General features: G+C 37.2%; 2 protein-coding genes across 2 annotated transcripts; both read right to left on the minus strand.

Annotated features, from left to right (window-relative positions):
• Window positions 1-13,126: 13,126 nt before the first annotated feature.
• On the minus strand, window positions 13,127-13,954 carry LOC139737281 (integrase/recombinase xerD homolog). Its single transcript, XM_071647956.1, has one exon. The coding sequence runs from the start codon at window positions 13,952-13,954 to the stop codon at window positions 13,127-13,129; it is 828 nt and encodes a 275-aa protein (XP_071504057.1).
• Window positions 13,955-17,028: 3,074 nt separating this feature from the next.
• Window positions 17,029-17,706, minus strand: LOC139737283 (uncharacterized). The gene has a single exon (XM_071647958.1). The coding sequence runs from the start codon at window positions 17,704-17,706 to the stop codon at window positions 17,029-17,031; it is 678 nt and encodes a 225-aa protein (XP_071504059.1).
• Between the last annotated feature and the right edge of the window lie 3,513 nt (window positions 17,707-21,219).

The raw sequence follows: 21,219 nt of genomic DNA on the forward strand, positions 1-21,219 counted from the left end.
ATTTTGTATTACCCATATATTGAAGTTAAAGAAACTCGAAGAATTATATCAATCGGTCAAATATTTCCCGAGAAACAGCTACAAATGTTGAACACAATTTTTCAGTCATCCAAATTGCTACAATGCATGCTTAACTTAATATACATTTCTTTAATAGAAAAATTCTGCTAGCACTTCAACTGATTTATTTTAAAGAAGCAAATTGGTTCTACTTCAGTCTCCCATGAGGAAATTTTATGTCACTTTCAAAACAGTTTAATCACCACATGAAAGTTCAGCCCTTGAGCCATGTAACGCGAGTTACCGAAACAAGAAATATTTTTTTTCATTCTGAAGGAAGCAGAGGAGGTAATTTGTTGGGAATCATAATTTTCTTAATTCATCACACCCTGATACTGTACACAGGATGCTGACTTGAATAAACACTGTTATCACATTAAAAAACGTCAATGAAAAGTGTAACGCGAGTTACCGACTATAAACACAAGTTTCCCCCAACAGAAGCAAATTTTAACACTTATTGAGCTAGATTGTGGTGAAAACAACCAAATGCAGTGTTATAAACACTATGCTGCTGGACTAAAACAAAGGAGGGCAGCCTAATAAACTGTGATTGTGTAATACTAGCATCAACACCACTGAACACATGCCACATTGAAGAGTCCAGCCAGGTTTTCACTGCATGTGTACATTTACATCCAGCAAACTTATCTTCTGAATTTCCTGCATCAGTAATACAGAATTGTTATTACAAAATGCTATAAAGCAGCATGTGTTGGTTCTAATCCTTATTCGGTGGTCTACTGAAGATGACGCCTGTCCGGAGATCAGGAGGTCTTAGGTTCGAATCCTCCTCGAGTATGTATGCCCATGATTTTTTTATCATGGCTACTACTAAAACATTGATCAATTCAGTGCTTGTTTACGTTGATGTAGGGCAATCTGTCAATCAGTTGCACAGAAAACATCTCAACGGAAGAATTTCATGAATTTGAATAATTACGCAGTATCCGCTGCATGCTATAAGGATTAGAACCAACACTTGCTGTTGGGCGAAAGCTCGGTGGTCTAATGGAGATGACGCCTGTCCGGTGATCAGGAGGTCTTAGGTTTCGAATACTGCTTGAGTATATACGCCCATGAATTTTTTATCATGGCTACTACTAAAACACTGATCAATTCAGTGCTTATTTAGACGTCCATGTAGGGTAATAAGCCAGTTCCTAATTACACTGTAGCTCATGTACACATTGGTACAAATGACCTCTCTTTTCTCTCAGTTGATTCGGCACTTCACTCAATTCAAAGCGACATAATACATAGTGCTCATTGTAACAATTTAGGAATTCATGTTCAAAAAAAAAAGAATGAACTTGCATAATTAGATCATGGGATCCAATACTCCCATCAGTTTATAATTTAGCAGGCATCCATTTCATCGTTTTGTATTGAATGCTGTAACAACTTATTTCCTTTTATATTGCCAAATACCATTCAATGATACTCAGTATTGTGATGATATGTAATTTTCTTGTCTTTGTTGATTTTTTATAGAATATTATATGCTCAAATATATATATATATATATATATTAAATTGCATTCAAATTCAATGATAATTCTTGCCCATCTTTTTGTCCCACCCTTTTATGGTTGTTTTTGCTATGTCATGGTTCCTTCCTTTTGGATGTTTTTTTTTTTGTCCCTATTTATTGCAAATCCACTTATGATTTATGAAACAGTGTATATTGTATATTTGCTCATGGGATCAGCCTCGAAAGGCCAATGGCCTACTGCTGATTTCCTCCACCATTTATTTTAATTGTTATGTCAATCTTGAACACACGCTTTTTAACTTTTAACTGTGATTATGTACTTATCCAAAATAATTTTTGGTTTGTATATGTATGTGTTAGAACTGATTGATTGTATATTTATATGTTTTTACCTGAACTTGTGGAAATAAACTAAACTGAAACTGAAACCATTCTTGCTGTCAGGTGGATGTGCTGGCAAGCATCATTTAGATAAGGATTGCATGAATAGTCATCGCATCACAGATGCTTATCTCAGTGAATTTACAAATCAAAATGCCTGTTGGTACAAATGACCTTTTTCTGCTCATGCGCAAAGTGGAATTACGAACTGGTCTATTGGTTTTTTTTTTTGTCAATCAGTTGCAAAGAAATGTACTAGTTTTCACTCCTCACAAAGATAGGATTTGAATTTTTGAAAGATTGTAAGCTTTTTTGTAAACTTGTAGATAGGGTTTGATACTTTTATGTTTTGTTTTAAAAAGACTTTCAACATTTTTCATCTTTACAATCTGAAAATTACAATGCACTTATACACCTAAATCATCTGGGTATATTCAAACATATTCAAGGTCTCTATGAGGAGTGAAGCTTTATTAGTCTTAAACGCATTCTTCTATTGGTTTTATTAGTGAAATATTTGTTTAACATTTATTCATTTTACTATCTACAACAATAAGCTTCCCTCAAAATATTCAACACAAGATTCAGTGCCATCAGAACAGTTGTATGTCATCAATTTGTGTCACCCTGTGTTAGTGGACATAATGCAACGCGAGTTACCGTAACGCGAGTTACCGACATAAAGGCTCCCTACATTTTACCAGGTCATTGTTACTCAACTTTGATAGTGTTAAGTTATGAGTCATAACCCACTGTCAATTCAAGGTAGGAAAACTTTTATCTAGATTGTCTAGTATGAGGAGACTTTCCAAAAAGAGGTCTTTATAGAATTGACCATGTCCTTTTTGTGTAACGCGAGTTACCATAATTAAATGATTCAAGAATCTCAACATATTTGTCCTTTATTTTTCTTTTTTTGAATTCATTTAGTTGGTGTATGTCTACTTAACGCATGATGAAAAAAGTAACTTGTAGATCCTACCAATTACAAAGTTATTGGCACATTATCCCATAAATGTACCCATTATTTGTAACGCGAGTTACCGTGGAATTGCCCAAATGCATTCTTATCTAGCCCGGATGGACTCGGCTTTAAATTTCCCTCTAAACTTTACAAACAAGCACACATTCTCAGACATGTTTCCTCGCGTATTCACGATGATGATAAGGTCTAGGCTGTTGTAAATGGGAAAATTTCTCGCAGAGGACAATAATTGTCGAGTAAAATGTCAAATCATAATGATAAATTACGTGTAATTATTGTTTTGATGTACCTGTATCTGACTATGGGAAATGCTAAAAATGTAGTAAAACGATATTAGTTACATACTGAAGCTAAAGCTTTCTGGAGAGAATAGGTGGCAATCTTGTCATAAAGGGAGACATTCTTAAGGACACGTTCACATTATATACAAGTGAGTTGAGAGAATGCAGCAATATTACTAGAACACTATAATCGGTGGAAGTTTGAGGACAATTTGAAAATCCGTTCAAAACTTATGAATTTTTACATTATAATTTCCAGCATCGCTGACTTAGCTCCTAAAAAAATTGATGATCCTCAAGACGCAACTATCTTGTGGGTTTTATTATCATGATGGGGAAAAAGGGAAAAGCCTCATGTCATTTATGGCAGACTTTCTTGAAAACACAAAATTGACCCAAATCTCAAAGGTCTCAAAGGTGTATAGGCATATCGAACGTGCTCACCGCGCACCAACAGTCGGGCCTACTGGTCCCCGTATGCTCTATCACCCAGAAATCAGCTAAGTCATGTTTGCTTTAGATAAAGATAAAGGAGAAGTGTCAGGGAAAGGGTTATATTCCCTTGTATGCGACTTGTACAAATCAGTTTGAGTAAAATTTCATTGAATTTCTTATCCCCGCAATTTCCTGAATACCTATCAAGAAATACATTTCCCAGCTCTGTAGACGCTGCAAGTCTTATGAAAATTCCATTCATATTATTTTTGTAAACTTTATCTATTCTGTAGCTATCTTTCTTTTATTGCACTTTTCACTTTTATAGCGTTAATCATGACTGTATCCAGGCAAATACTCGCAGAGGGCAATACTGGTTAGTGGTAAGGTGACAGTAAAGATTAGGATGACGGTTAGGTTAAGGGTTAGGAGTTTGAGTTAGGGTTAGTTAAGGGTTAGTGGTAAGGTGACAGTAAAGATTAGGGTGACGGTTAGGTTAAGGATTAGGAGTTTGAGTTAGGGTTTGTACCTCTCGCCCATATATTTAATTTGTCATTACTGAACGGTGTAGTGCCTACTAGGATGAAAATCACTAAAGTTATCCCGATATATAAAAAGGGTCGAGAGGACGAACTGGGAAATTATCGACCAATATCGTTATTAACTTCTCTTTCTAAATTACTTGAAAAGATTGCGTATTCTATGAAACGACTGTAATGTAATAGATGATAATTGATTTGGATTTCGTAAAAAGCATTCCACAATTCATGCTATTTTACTAATGATAGAGAAAATTATTAAAGCGATCGATGCCAAGTGTCACACAGTAGGTATCTTTCTTGACTACTCCAAGGCCTTTGACACAATCAACCATGAAATATTATTATACAAATTACAACACTGTGGGATTCGTGGAAGGGCCTTGGAGTGGTTTAGAAGTTACCTTACTGGAAGAACTCAACTTGTTAGTTTGAATGGCCATGTGTCCAGCTCACAGCCTATAACTTGTGGGGTACCGCAAGGATCCCTTTTAGGTCCTTTATCGTTTATTCTTTATATGAATGACTTTCGCAGTTCGTCCTCTCTGCTCTATTTTCTACTTTTTGCCGATGACACCAGCATTTTTTATTTAAATCGAAACCCTCATGTTTTACTAAATACCATTAATAATGAATTAAAATCAGTATCTAAGTGGATTCAGGCTAATAAATTGTCACTGAATTTGACCAAGACAAAATTTATGGTCTTTAGCAATATAATCGATATTTTACCTGGTAAGTTGGTCGTAAACGACGTGGAATTGAACCAGGTGGAATATATAAAATTCCTTGGTCTTTATATTGATTGTAAGTTGACATGGAAAGTTCATGTTGATTCTTTGCGTAAATTACTATCAAAAAATGTAGGTGTTATGTATAAGTTAAAACAGTATTTTCCTAAACATGTTCTGCATTCATTGTATTCTACTCTATTTTTGCCTTAGGGACAGGTTATGGAATCCTGGCATGGGTAAACTGCTGTACAACTAGACGTAATTCTTTACTATTGATACAGAAAAGAGCTATACGGATAATTAACTTCGCCACATTTTTGGAACACACTAATGTCTTATTCTTTTCCAGTAGAACATCTAAGATCCAGGATTTATATCATTTCAATATCGGGTCATTTATGATCAATTAAACTCAGGTGGTCTCCCTGATGTGTTTTCTTCGATGTTTGTCAAAAATACTGCAGTTCATTCTTACCTTACTAGACAAAAAGATTCTTTTCATCTTTCTCCTGTACGGACCGTATCTGCTTTAAAAACAATAACCACTACAGGACCTAAATTTTGGAATGAGTTGGATAGAGAAATAATCCAATCTCAGTCTCTTTATTCATTTAAGCATAAACTTAACTAGTTTTTCTGAATTCATATCTATAGCTATTCTTCAATCCTCCTCGACATTCTCTGCTCATACTTCACATTACTGACATTATCGATTATGTAACATGTGCCTCGCTCGTGATTTCTGTATTATCTCCCGAACTTTCTCTGTACACATTTGGTATCTCTGCTATTGTACACTGCATCTGACTTGTACCTCGCTCGGGTGATCACGCAACTCTCAAGAAGTCTTGTGCCGCGGACATTGTTTTCTTTGTTTTTTCTTTTTCTTTTTACTTTTATATTTCTCCAATTCACAAATTTTCATTCCTTTAATTACATATATCAAGTAAGAAATAATGTCACATCCTCATCTGGGAATCTACACCCTACAAGCAATGCTTCTATGTAGATTCCTCATATTTCACATGTTTTATTGTCTTATAAGCTGTACTTGACAATTCATCCAGGCTTTTGTATTGTGATGTTTATCTTTTATGTATTTGTTGAAATGTGGAATATGGAACAATAAAAAAAAAACATAACAAGGTATGAATTTCGCTGAGTAATAGACAGGAAAGAAGTTATGATCACGTTCTTCAACTGGAACTTAAAAAGTAATATCATTGGTTAAATGTAAACAGCTGGTTCGGTAAAAGAAAGAGAGATTTAGAGATTTAGAGATATAGTTGACATGTACATGTATTTTTGCATTGTTTTCACTATGGAAATGTTACAAATAGATCATCAAATCTTCTATTTTTTTTTATATCAATTTTCCTTCCTCCCATGCAGTTAACACATGAAAGCATTTTTGATAATGATCCTCGCTCTTATCGAATCTCCCTCAGAAGTCTTTCCATATTTGTAAGCTCCTTGATAAAAATGAAGTATTGTATGTTTGTTTGTTTGATTCATTTTTCTTCCAACACAATTTCATACATAAATCAAGATTCTTTTCAGTAATATCACATAGAATATCAGTAAGCAGATTACAATGTACATGATTCAAAGAAGGAAAATCGATGTGTAAATTAATTTCGTTAACGAAATATAACTCGTATTACCAAGTTTCCAAATAATTATCTGAAAAATTATGCGGAAGAAGGACTGCCACTATAAGCAAAAGCTTGAACATGTGGCAGCCCAGGTACCTATCTACATAATACACAAAAAAAATTATATTGTTTGCGGAATGGAGAAATACTACAAAATATAATACTCTGTAAATACATTATGTTTTTATATTCTAGTGCATAGATACGAATAAGAGTAAAGTGAAATATGATGATGGTGACGATGATGATGTATGATGATGATGACAGGGTAATGATGATGAAAAATGTGATAACGAAGATGAAAATGATGGTGGTGATGCTGAAGATAATGGGAATGAAATGAAATGATAGACACAGAAACATTGCGTATATTTGTTGTAATTTTAAATCCAATTTACAGGAAAAGAAATGTGATCAAACAAAACCAAATATACATCCAGATGCTTTGTTCATAGATTGTAATCTGACAGTAATGTATTTTTCAATCTAGCCTTGAAAGAATATAAAGTTTTACATGATTTTACATAATCTGGAAGTGTGTTCCAAAGATTTGGTCCATTATGTCTTATAGATTTTTGTGCAATTAATAATTCGGGATTTACTACATGAAAATTTTGCGAATCACGAGTGGGATATGAATGAACAGTATAATTCAGTTTAAAGAAATCATGAAAATGTTTGGAAGTAAGTTGTTCAAATACTTAAACATAAAAAGCAAGAATGAAAGGTGTTTATATCAAATATATTCAGTGTTTTTAACTGATAAAAAAGTGGACTGGTGTGGGCTAAGTATTGTGATCCAGTGCAGATGCGAATGGCTTTCTTTGTAATAAATAAATAAATAGAGTTTAGTTTAGTTTTTGAACTTGTAGCCCACACTAGATTGCAATACATGATATATGGTAGGATTCAAGAATTGTAAAGCATAAAAAGAGTATGTTCTGGAAGATAACTTTTCATCTTTGAAAGAACACCTACATTTCTAGAAATACAGGTTGTAACATAACTTATATGATCATTCCAGGTTAGGTTTTCATCAATAAATATGCCTAAACCTTAATAGAACTTTTACGTCCAAGAAGTACATTATCAATCCTGATATTATTTACGAAATCATCTGTGTGAGTTTTCATATACTTAAAATGAATATAATTTGTTTTATCAATATTAAGTGATAATTTATTATTCTTAAACCAGTTTGATACATTTGGTAACTCTGCATTAAGTGTGGATACTAACGTTTCTATATTATCGTGGGAATAAAAAATATTCGTGTCGTCGGCATATAATATAAATGATAATATAAACGACGAATTAAACAATATATTTGATATATAACAAAAAGAGAAGGGGACCTAATATTGAGCCATGGGGCACACCACATTTTATCGGTAAAAAATTTGACGACATGTCATTATGTACAACATATTGCTGTCTACATGATAAATAATCCCTAAACCACCAGAGTGCCATAGTGCCACCAGAACACCATAAAGCTGTAACTTTTTAAGTAAAATATCATGTTGTAACGTATCAAACGCCTTAGATAAATCCATAAAAACTTCTATAGCATGTTTTCTATTTGCCATTGCATTTGTAATTTGATCATACAACTGGACCAAAGCCAAATCTGTAGAGTAATTCTTTCGGAAACCATATTGATGTAAATTCAAAACTGCATGATTATTCAAAAATTTATAAAACCTATCATATATAATTTTTTCAAGAATTTTGGAAATACTAGGAAGAATAGAAATTGGTCTATAATTACTATTTTGACAAGGATCATCTTTCTTAAACACTGGGCTAACCTTAGCAATTTTTTAAAAATTGGGACATTTTCCAGACAATATGGAAAGGTTAAATATGTGAGTAAGTGGATCAGCAATTTGATATATGATTTGTTTAAGTACTAATGTGCTTATTCTATCACATCCACTTGCTTGGCTAGAAATTAAACTTTTTCGTGATATCAATGATTTCTGTGGGATTTGTAGGGTTTAAAAATAACGATGAGGAAATAGGTTTTGGCAAAAATTTCAAAAAAATCTACATTTACATCATCAAATGTATTTGCCAGATTAGGACCAACATTAACCAAAAAAGAGGTATTAAATACATCTGCTACATCTCCCTGATCAATAATACAATCGTTTAATTTAAAGTCTGTTTTTGGTAATTGTTGTTCTTTCTTCCCAACTAAATCATTTATAATTTTTCATGTGGCTTTCATATTTGATTTTACTTGGTTCAACTTATCAGAATAAAATACTTTTCGTGAATCTTTTATAACAGTTGTTAATTTATTTCGGTATATCTTAAATTTTCTCAGATTAAAATCAGTAAGATCATTTATATAAATCTTATAAAGCCTGTTTCTTGTATGTATTGAACGTAATATCGATTTTGTTATCCAAGGCCTCTTCCCATGTTTATTATTCTTTTTAAACCTAACCAATGGAGAATTTTTATCATAATGATATTGTATTTTTCTATTAAAATTATCATAGGTGTTCACATCAAACTCACTGTAAACATCACACCACTGTTCAGATGCCAAATCTGCTATAAAAGATTCAATATTTTGAGGCGTTTCCTTTCTATATATTACAGGTTTGGATGAGTTTTCAACAAAAGACTCATCATAACATATAACAAATATGGGGAGATGATCAGATATATCAAAACATAATAAACCGCTAACAATTTCTTTATCAGAAATATTACAAAAAAAATATCATCTATCAAAGTGGATGAAATATCATTAATTCTTGTTGGTTTGTTTATATGTGGATAACATCCATTTGAATACATCAATTGAAGAAAATTTTCAGAATTTCTATCATTGTCACAATTACATATCAAATTAACATTAAAATCACCCATTAAATATATCTGCTTATTTTCACGTGAAAACGCAGCAAAGCACTTTTCCAAATCTTCCTAAAATAATTCATTATGAGTATTCGGGGGTCTATAAATCAAACCGACAATCGTATTTTCATTTTTTGAGCCACACTACTAAAGTCATTGCCCATAGACTTTGACACTCAGTTGAACACAATCTTGATTTGTCAGGATACTCCGATATAGGATATGGACTAGATTTACGAATGTCTTAAACACAACAAAGACATCCGTATAATCTGAAATGATTTATAAGTATTAATACAACCAGGAATTCGTGATTCTATAATGATTTCTTCCATATGATTCATGATATAACCATGTTAATGTGGTTACCGTTACTCACTTATACGTGGTCGTGACTAAGTGTATAATTATGCATTCAATTAGCTATATGTCAAATGTTGATATTGGTATGTGGTTTATATAATCTCGTGAGAATTGCTATACATAACACCATGCAAGAGTAAGGAAAATGAGAACTTTTCTGCTTCGTGCTCACTCTCGTTTGAAAATGGATGCTTACATTATTCTGATGTAAAGAGTATTTGTATTGTAATGAGTGTTGCATGGTATGTGATATAAAACCTCGTTGTATGATTTCTTTACATTAACGTTAAGAAAATAATGTAATTGTTATGAACCATGTGAGGTTTCTTTATTTACTACAGGCACTGTTCCTTCCTATACTCAAGTAAGTTTAAGAGATGGAGTTCCTGCTGTCATTTTTCTATTGATGCACAAAAGAATTCTGCAGGTGCACTTGTGCCTTTGATGATCAGGGTTCCATGCCGCCGTCTTTTTGAGCAATCTGAAGATTCATTTTAAACTCTAACATTATATTCTGCTTGTTTATTTGTCAAATAGAATGAATGTTCTCTTAATTATAAAGCATATGAAACAAAAGTAAATTCCGTCCAAGATTGTGTGCAAAAATGTGAACATGAGCTGTATGTCATGAAAATATTTGAAACTGTACTCTCACTACAAAGCCGATTTTATCATCTTTCCGATTGCTTCCGACATATGAAACTGATATGGTATAATTTTCGAGTACAGTTCTTTATTCATTTATATGTTAGATTAGTGTAAAGTCATGTAAAAACGAGTAATTTTGATTTTCGTTTCATCAATTTTTGTACAATCTTTATTCACACATCCCCGTCCCTGTACGATTAAAGTTTCGCTTGTTTTCTAGGAAGGGACGGCGAAAAGCAATTACGATCATAAAGACATTATCTCCCTTTGTGAGTGACGAGTCATGATGCAATGTCACATGAATCATTGTCTTCTTATCTGTGAGGCAGCTCCAGTTTAGCACATACTTCAAATATTTCTGAGTGGCGGCATGAGACATGGGATCAAAGGGAATGAGACTGTTGTTACTCCATTTCTCAAACCTCCTTGGTCTACTTCACTCTTTTTTCCCCTCGTTGGTTTTGATTTTTAGAATGTGAGCTTAAACTCATCGAACCGTTATGTCAATATCTTGTTTCCTTTATCTGCTCCATCTGTTCTCTTGCATGTGATATGATATGTATGCTTGCTATTCTTCAGTGGAATCCAGCGATGTCCAAACAGGAATGTCACCTGTTGTTTGAAAAAGTACAAAGAAAATATGGTATGTCATGCTTATGAGCAGGCCTATGCGATAAATGCACGCTGTTACTGCTCTGTATATGTTTTAACAACATCTTGAATGCAAACTAAATCGCTGGCCATTCAATGGATATTAATATTCTGCTTCCTTGCACTTTTATTTGTGTGTGTGTGTGTGTGTGTAAGGGTGTGGATGTGAGTGTGTGTGAGTGTGTGTGTTTGTGTGTTACAATGCTTGCCTTCATAAGATTCTTATTTGTGAATGAAAAAGGAGTTTGAATTAATTATGCAAACATTAGATATAAATTCCGGAAGGTCATGACTCAGAAAGGCATTGCCACAATGTAGTGTCAATTACGGTTACATTATATATTTTACTATGTATGATTATACATATAAATTATATAAATATGAACTATAATATATTTTACTATATATAATCATAGATATATAAATATATATGATATATATATATATATATATATATATATATAGATAGATATAGATATATATTATAGCGAAAACTTTGAGCAAAGAAAATGGTATACATATATATATATATATATATATATATATATATATATACATATATAAATATAACTAATGAGAGGGAGGGAAAAGGAGAGACTGACAAAGAGAAAGAGAAACATAGATTTCATAATTAATGTGCAAGTGCTTTTTTAGATGCCATAGAGAGGCGACTAAAAATATTTCATCTCACCTCTTTTGATGTTAAGAAGAAGTATTTCTTTCCATGTTGTATTTTAACCTCTCTGTATCAAGAACTTCGTTATTGTATTTTCGTCAAATAACTCATACGTAGCTTTAGCACGATCACAGTAATCTTCAAAGATTTAACTCATCCCTCCCTGTCATGTACAAGGCGAATGCTAAGTGAAATGAACACTTTCTATCTCCGTTACCGCTACGCTCTCACTCCGAAAGAAAGTTCATTTATTTTCTATATCTCGCTCATACACGCATACGGATGACACACGCACAGACATAATGAAATCATGACACGTGAAAACGTTGAATTTTGTGAACACCCTGCAATTGGGTTGAGCATACCACGCGCTCTCGATTTATTCATCAGAGAGAACATTAAAGACCAAAAGGGGTCTCAGGCAATCCGTGTGTCGGGGAAATATAAAAAAACACATATCATAGACGAAGATAGCGGGTTTTCGCATCTGAGCTTCAATGTTTGGAAATTATTGAAGATCCAATATGAAATGATCGTGATTATCACTAATGCGTGTATCACAGCAAAAAGTCCATGGGCATAGTAAACACCATAAATACCTGAGCGAAATATTTTTAGATATGGGTTCCACCAAATGTAAATGGCCTGCAAATCTTAAGGTAAGAAAAGTGTCGTAACTGTAAGGAACAGATGAGAAAAAATGAGAAGTACGGATGTTAAGCGTAAGACGTACTAGAGAGGTTGGAACGGGGATACAACTGATAGGGAAATGAAGTACGAGCCCTAAAGAGCAAGGCGTATAGTATCAAAACTAATGCGTGAGCAAAAGTTACGGAGGCCACGAAAAACCCCCCGTGGAGGAAACGTGGTTGCGACCAAGGATACTAAACGAGGGCGCACTCCCTGGCTCCTTGCTCAGACATGAAGGATAAAATGACCGTATGGAGAAAATTAAAAGCGTAAAACAATGAGCAAGCGGGATAAATGAAGCCTTTTAACGCCTGCTAACAAATCTGAGGCGTGAAGTTGGTACAAGATTTGCCTGTTTGGAAAAAAGGCGTCGAGAAAAAACTGGGGTACAAAACGTCGAACTATACGAGATGACATACAAAATGTAACGAAATTCCAAAAAATACTGAAATGTAGGAACTGCTAGATGCGGCCGTTTACGAACATTCAATAATTGAGAATAAACATCGTAATGGGATATATGAGACATATGAAGTGACAGTACAAAACTATATGGGTTATCTGACCAAGAAAATCTAGATACTGGGACGTTCACGAAAAAGAAACTGTGCAAAAGGAAGATGTAATCTTTGCTGTATAGATGGGCTAAAACAAAGCGGTTAAATGCCGAGAGAGGTAGAAGCTAATAGCTTGGACTCTAAATCAATTTGCATGTATTTATTGCGAGCCTTATCGGAGCTCCATCTACCCTGCCTAGAAATCAAAAAAGTAGGAACGTGAGCATTGAATGCGGCTGTAGCGCCGCCGGACCTCATACTGTGAAGCCCGTACCTTGAGATGTCGTGCACGAAAGGCTTAATGGCATCCAATATGATCTCGCGAGTGCGAGAGTAACTTAAAGGATGAGAGGTGGGAATCAGGCCGCGCTTGGAGACCTGCAACCTACGAAGAGCTGGGAGGGGACAATCTAGAGGATCACCGAGAGCGGCAAAATAGCGCTCCGCTACGCGAACTGGACAGGTGTCCTTGCCTGTCCTGGCGATGACTATGTCGCTACCTTGTCTGAATTGATCCGATTTCGAACTTGGTAGGTGGATACTAAGACATTCCTGCGAGAAGGTGCAGCTTTTTCGAGATACCTTTTTGAGATCGTCAAAACGCAGGAATCCGGCGTAGGAGATAAAGGAAATGAACAGGATCCGGAGATCCGCCAAAGACGCGTTGGCTTGGCCGTGCACTTTCCAGATTTCTCGCAAAATATGGGGAGATAACGGTAACTTGCGTGAGGTTGGAGAAGAATGTAGGCGCTTGAAACCCTGAAGGGCAGTCTTGACCATGGGATCGTTGGTGGGCGACGGAAAACCTGCTAAACTGTGAATCCACTTGATGGCGGCTATTGTTGGGTCTGCGACGGACTTGGGACCGGTAGCTGCCAGGTGCGCCAGGTAGAGGGAAAGGTGAAAGGGGGCGACCGGGAAAGCTGGCATGCTTGGATGCGAGGTTGTCCAAGCCTCCCATTTTCTCCAATACGTGAGATAGAGCCTTGTGGTGGAATCGGCTTTGGAAGATGCGAGGAGTGCTGGAAGATCTACGGCTGCCAGACGTTGCAGGGCTGGATCGTGTAAGGAAGCGGTGTACTTAGCCCATTCGCCTGTGAAATCAAGAAGGAAAAAAAAAGAACGACAGACCAGCAACCTTGCTTGGGAACAATCTTGCGGAATATAAAAATAGCATAAATGTGATGATCAACATGATCAAAGCAAACTTGTAAAAATATCAGTATACTAAAGTATATGGAAGACAAACATTAACTGCAAGGGAGGGGTATGCTGGGTGGGAGTGATGGTGGAATGCTCGACCGAGAATGAAGACTGAAAGGCTAACTAGGAGAATATATAAGCAGGCGAGGAGGAGAATGCGAACAATATTACGCAACAACAAAAAAAAAATGCGCAACAGAAGGAAGAGGTATGCGCTCGCTAGCGAAAATAAATTCCACTTTCTATCTCCGTTACCGCTACGCTCTCACTCCGAAAGAAAGTTCATTTATTTTCTATATCTCGCTCATACACGCATACGGATGACACACGCACAGACATAATGAAATCATGACACGTGAAAACGTTGAATTTTGTGAACACCCTGCAATTGGGTTGAGCATACCACGCGCTCTCGAGAAACGCCAAAGAAAGTACGGAAGGAGGAGACATGCAAATTCCGAAGGACGTAACTTCAAGATAGTAAAACTCTGAGAACTGTGGCACCAGAAAAGGGTGTGCTTTATGAACAGTTGATGCTCTCAAATCGGCATCGGCCAATATTAATCTGGCTCTCAACATTTCGCTAAGTGCGAAAATGGACCAAAATATTCCATAAAACAGAACAAAATGTTCTCCCGTTCGGCGCTCAAATCGGCCGTGTAAATAAGGAAGCGTAATGTGTTCCGTTAAACGATCAAAATGATCGTTGCTATTCGGCTCTCAAAAGGAAGCAATAAAATCGAAATCAAAGGATCGGAAATTATTCGAGTCTGTCAACGCTTCTGAAATTTTAGGTGCATGCTGCGCAGTAACCTAATTCGGAGGAACAAAAACCGCGCCTGGTTCTTCTAGGCGGAATCCTAAAGTTGAACCTCAGTGCCAAGGAGAGGAAAGAAGGCTTTTCGCAAAATACGGTAGAGTCCCCCAAGGAAGGAGGAGTGAATGATACACTCAATAGTCTCCAATCGTGCACGTGCACACCAAAATGTAAACCGTCCGGGCAAATGAAAGGCCAAAAAGAAGACGATGGCCATTTAGGAACTAGCAAGGTGCCGATGGCTTTGAACGAAGCCATGCGCTTGATGACTTGAGGTATTAAAGAAACGGGGGGACAAAAATAATTGTTATCTGCGCTCCAATCTTGGCAAAAGGCGTCTATGCCGGCGGATCCCTTACACCAAAATCTGGAATTAAACACGGGAATCTTGGTGTTCTGAGGCGAAGCGAATCTGTCAACCGAATGAGGGCCCCAAATAGAATCGATAAACAGAAAAGACCGTTGATCGATAGACCAATCGTCGAAATCGCGATATCTGCTTATCCTGTCGGCAAGTTTATTTTCGATTCTAGGCAACCATTCGGGAGTTAAAACAATATCGTGTGCTCTACATAGATTGAATATGCTAAGGGCTAAAGAATGCAAATCTGGCTTCACGCTGCCCTTCCTAATAATTCGAGGAACGTTTGAATTATCTGTGAACCATTTAATCTTCTGAGTGGAAAAAATAGTCAAGCCTTGCGACAAAATATTATGAACGGTGGCCAACTCGCGCCATGTAGAACTGTTTTTTGCGTCTGATTCGCTCCAAACGCCGTGAAAGGCCGTATTGGGGGGGCCCGCGATGAACCCCCCGAAACCAATGTCGCTCGCGTCCGAATACACTTGGATAGTAGGAGCTAAACGAAACCTGAATGGGTTGCCGTTGAACGATGAAATATTAGCGAACCAAAAATGCAGCTCGTCTGAAGCTGACTCAGGAAGAAAGATTGAATCAGTCCAAAAAGAACGCGATTCGATGGCCCGATACAATGCACGGGTCATGAGGCTAGAAGCGGGGCCCAGGGCAAGGGACATGGAAATTAAATGACCGGCACAAGATGCCAATGTTTTGACTGGCACTTTGTGTTTTGATCGACTCAAAATGAGAATTTGATCTATCAAGGATAAGAGTTTGTCGATTTTAGCTTTCGGCACGTAAAACTGTTCCGTTTTAGAATCAATCATGAAACCAAGATAGCAAATGCTTTGAGAAGGTTGCCAAATGCATTTTTTCTCGCTGAAAACAAAGCCGCTGCGAACAACTGTATCGCGGACTATGGCCACGTTGAGACTGGCCACGCCGAGCGAGGGAGAAATAATAAGCCCATCATCAATGTATATGAAGGACGAGATACCTTGCGAGCGCCATTGATAGACTAGAGGTCTGGTCAATTTAGTAAAAATATAGGATGCGGAAGAAAGGCCGAATGGGAGTACAGTGAATTTATAATATCTCAACGTGGAATCTGCGTGTTTCCATGAAAAACCCAAGTATTGCTGGTATTGAGGGAATATGTCTAAGTGATGATAACCGGATTCAAAATCAAATGAAAAATAAAACTGATCTTTATCTAAAGCTTGAGTGATATGGGGTAAATCTTCGTATTTGAATTTGATTTTCTTGACAAATTTGTTTGGATGTCGCAAATCTAAAACCAGGCGTAACTTCTTGCCTTCGGAAACAGTTAAAGGATTACAACACGTTGGGCGGGTGTCAACTTCGACAATGCACTTCTTTCTTAACAAATCAGAGATTGCCGACTCAACAAAGTCGGGGTGCTTTAAACTGGAACGATTGTTCTTGGCACAAAAAGGGGGAGGAATCGTCTCAAAAGGAATTTTATACCCGTCCTTTACCAAATCAAGAATGAATTTGCTGGCTTTAAGTTCTTGCTCCCAAAATGAATAACATTGTTTCAATCTACCTTTCACTCCTGGGGGAAGTGGTGTCTGGAGATCTGGCTCAGCATGCTCCCAGTGTCTAGCTGGAGGTTCCTGGTGGACCGACGAGGGATCCGGCTCCGGGAAGCTGGCGGAAGGCCTGTCTGCTGGCTCTGAGGGAGGGGCAGTTGGTGCGAACGTGGCCTGTGATACCGCATTGGAAACAAATGCGGTTCTCTGCTCGGAATGCGGGGGTGAAGGGCCTTGGTGTGTAGCGACGAAAGGAAGCGTAGCCGCAAGGAGCAGAAGAGTACGGAAGAGCCCGAGAACGTGGATATGGGCGTGGCCGGGCCTGTGCCCTGGCTGCTTTCTTGGTGGACTCTGATTTCTTGGTGGCGGCTGCCTTCTCTGCCTTCCGTAAACGCTTCTCGTCCCCCGAGTCGTCTGCGAGCTCGTCTGCGACATACTCCTTAACTGTCAACCAGCCGAGGGGGGAACGGTCGGCTATTTTGATGAGCTTCTGGCGCTGATGTAGCTCTGTGAGCGCCTGCTTGAGGTGCTGGACGGCGGAGCTTGGGTCGACCTCTTCGAGAGAAGAAAGAGCGGATTCAATGAGATTAGCAACTTTGGCAGTGTGCTCAAATTGCTGCTTGTTGCCTTCGCTCTTAAAGACGGGAAGGTCCGATGACTGGTGTTTGCAGGCGAGGTCGACTCTCTTCTGTATGGCGTTGATGGCTTGTAGAATGTCGAGGTTCGACGGGGCGGTGTCGCCGTCCATGGTACGTAAGCTGACTCGAAACGATGAGGAGAGCGCAGACTGGTGAGTGATGGTGGAATGCTCGACCGAGAATGAAGACTGAAAGGCTAACTAGGAGAATATATAAGCAGGCGAGGAGGAGAATGCGAACAATATTACGCAACAACAAAAAAAAATGCACAACAGAAGGAAGAGGTATGCGCTCGCTAGCGAAAATAAATTCCACATTGTGAAGGTCATGCATGTAAGAGACTTTAAAGCGAAATTCAACATTACATAGATTCAATGGAAATAACATAATAATAGATACAGAATATATTCGTCAACAAGTATACATGCTCAGAAAAGAAAAGTGGATATAACTGTCAGAATTATTGCGTCATGAAATACATCAAATGGCTGAATTATACTTTCGAAACAAGGTGAGTGGGTTACATCATTCTGGCATGGTTATTATGAAAACTCAGTGAAGAGAAACATTCTCTGTGTTTACACGTTGAAATGAATAATTCTGCTGCGTAATGTATTTACAGTGACTTCCGAGTTTCTGAAAATCTAGTACACGTGTATTGTATAAACTAAATTCAATGGTTACTTGTCAACGTTTACTCTTTGTATAATAGTGATATTAACCAAAGAATGACTAGAGGATCTCAGGAAAAATATTTTGATGTGTATGCAGAAAATGTTGCAATTATCCTTTTCATAAGCAGCTTTTAAAACGTCAAGAGGACATTGGGTGCCCAATGGGAGAATTTTAGCGATGAGACCTGTAAGCATGCAATACAACCCAGTGCAAACAGGTCAATCTGCACGTTAAGCAACAATGAACAAAAAACGGCAATGCTAAAACAGGAACCCTAACGAAAGAAATCATCCCATAAACAACGATACGAGAAATGGCCACTGAAGGTACTCGGGAGCAGTGGAAGGGGTCGGTGACGCCCTGAACAACATACTGAAACTAGTGACCATTCATCGTTTGCGAAGTTTATTCGAAAACGCCAGCGTAAACCTCTGATGGCGGTTATCTATCAAAGTGAGTAAATGATTACGTGTATCCATAGTGTATGTTCTACGTTGTTCGCACAGGTCAAAATGTTCAGACTTCGACTTATTGATACAGATTTCTTTACCTGTCTTTTATTTAAAAACTCATTATGTTTCTTTACATTTGTCGTAGATTGTGGCATTTCAATAAAAATTGTGATTCTTCCTCTCAGTTGAAGTATTAGTTTGTCGTTGATCATTATTATCTTCAGTATTGATCATCCCATAGCAATCATCTTTGTTTTCATTTTTCTTTCCTTAAATGAATAATAATAATTGTGGAACCGGGTCTACCATAATAAATCCACAATGAGTTTCACGTCTGGTAGAACATTGTTTTCATTCCCCACTGAGAAGTATAAAAAGAAAGAAATTAAAGATATGTACAGCCATGTGTCTACGTGCAGTAACCCATATATACAACAACCTTTGGTTCATAGAACCTTTGATCTGAGACGCCTACGACAAACAATAACCATGCAGGCCATATTAAATGTTTATGCCTGTATTATGTCGGTGTCTTCTCAATTCACATCACTCCTTTGGGCTCACATCGGTAAGACCATAATTTATTCATTCATTCGAATTTTGATATGCACCCTCCTATTAGAGGCTTAACATGCAATAAGTTTTGATCACCTTTTTTTTTTTAATAAACTGCATCAGCAATATTGCAAGTGGAAGTAAAGCATAGGAGGTGTCACCTCCCTGAGCATACTTGGTGAGCACAACAAACGTTATTCACTAGTGTATGTTACCTGGTTTCTCTGTTAACACGCCGGTCGGCTCTAATATTTGACATTTTAATGCTACATGTTTGTGCGCATAAATGGAACAAAAAGATCCATGACAACGTTTTATGAAATCAAAATGTCAAATAAGCGCATTTGTCGGATTTCAGCTGACTTTAGTTTTAGCCCCACAATATTATCCCACTAATTTCGTAACGTGGTAAAGAAACAATTCCAGTTAACCTGTCACACTGTTATATGCATGCTCATTGTATTTTGTCATTTCTTGTTATGCATCTTCGTCCATTGCAGTGACCTGGTTGTTTCCTTGGTTATATCTACTGCTTCTTTCTTTTTCTATAAATTCTACATTTGCTTGTTGTTTACCTCATTTATAAATGCACTTCTGTGAACCCTTCGCGGATAGTATACTTCATTAAACAAAAACAGCCATTCGTAGGAGAGGAATCGCTTCCATTCTTTTGTCCTTTGAACAACATCCATGCCATTGGCCCTAGTTTTGATCATCTCACCTTCCTACAGGCTGAACACCTTACACATCAGGTTGTGATCTCATGAGAATGCCTAATTAATGTACTTCGGAGCCGTGACGGCGGAAATCCGTACCGAGGAGTGGGGATGATTGGCAATAGTCCCCATCACGTACAATCACGATTACAAGCCACAACCGGTTATCTCCTCCCATCCGCCCACTTTTGCATTTTTTTTTTACCGAAGTGACAGACCTGGTGCACACTTTACATGAAACATCTAAAAGTGTATTAAGTAGAAAAGACGTTTACCGAACGGGGGGGGGGGGGGGGGAGGGTGGGTATGGAAGGGGGTAGGCCTATCCCTCTTTCTGTTAGGGAGATTTTTTTATTCTGAAAATTAGAATTCAGCCATCTTTGGGTGAAATATTTATACATTTTTGTATCAAAAAGGCAAGAAAATGTCCACATCTCGGGAATGAGGAGGAGGAGCAGAATGTTATGTTTGCCCCCAGATACTTTCATTGGGGAACCATGCCGGTCCAGAGTTGCGCGCGTCATAGCATGAATACATGTAAGCCTATATCATTTGACATTGTCAACGCGTGGACCATGTCTTATGTCGAAATTACTAGGCCTATTTTCGCGAGCGAGCGAAGTGAGCGAGCGCTTGAGAAAATTATGTATACATATCTTAAAAGATAGAATACTATTAAGCTCTGTCGCTCTCTGAAGGTGGGCGTAAGAACTTCATGCAATATGCCGAAATCTATGCAAAAAAAAAAAGATAAGAGGTTAGCGAATTATGAGACACGAGTAGAACTTGGCACAATAATATTCAGAACTCTTTAGGACTTCCTTTTTGTTTTCTTTTTATTGTGTCAACAGTGTGACCTGCTAAATCACTTTATTTTCATAACTTAGACTGAAGCACGCGAGAGGTGTCTATTCATGCTTGCAGAATATTTGGAACTCGATCAGTGTCTGCAGGTAAAGAACAAACTTAGCTTAAACGATGCTGTTACACACATTTTCTTTCCTCAAATGCAATTTGACGCTAAATAGGTCCTGCAAGGTTTTTAACATGACAGTGGAAAAATTAGGAAGATTATAAACGCAAGGCCGTTAATAATTTGTACACTACATGTAGCCAATGTCAGATAGCATATATTTTTAACTTGTGTGGGGAAAATTGTTAATAGAGTTACATCTTTGGACGTTTCAGTGCTTAATATCAATTTCCGTCTCTTCTTCCTTGTTCT

The sequence above is a fragment of the Diadema antillarum genome, unplaced genomic scaffold, assembly GCF_040938485.1.
Source record: "Diadema antillarum isolate AM-2024a unplaced genomic scaffold, OU_Dant_1.0 seq00000688_RagTag, whole genome shotgun sequence".
Lineage (NCBI taxonomy): Eukaryota > Metazoa > Echinodermata > Echinoidea > Diadematoida > Diadematidae > Diadema > Diadema antillarum.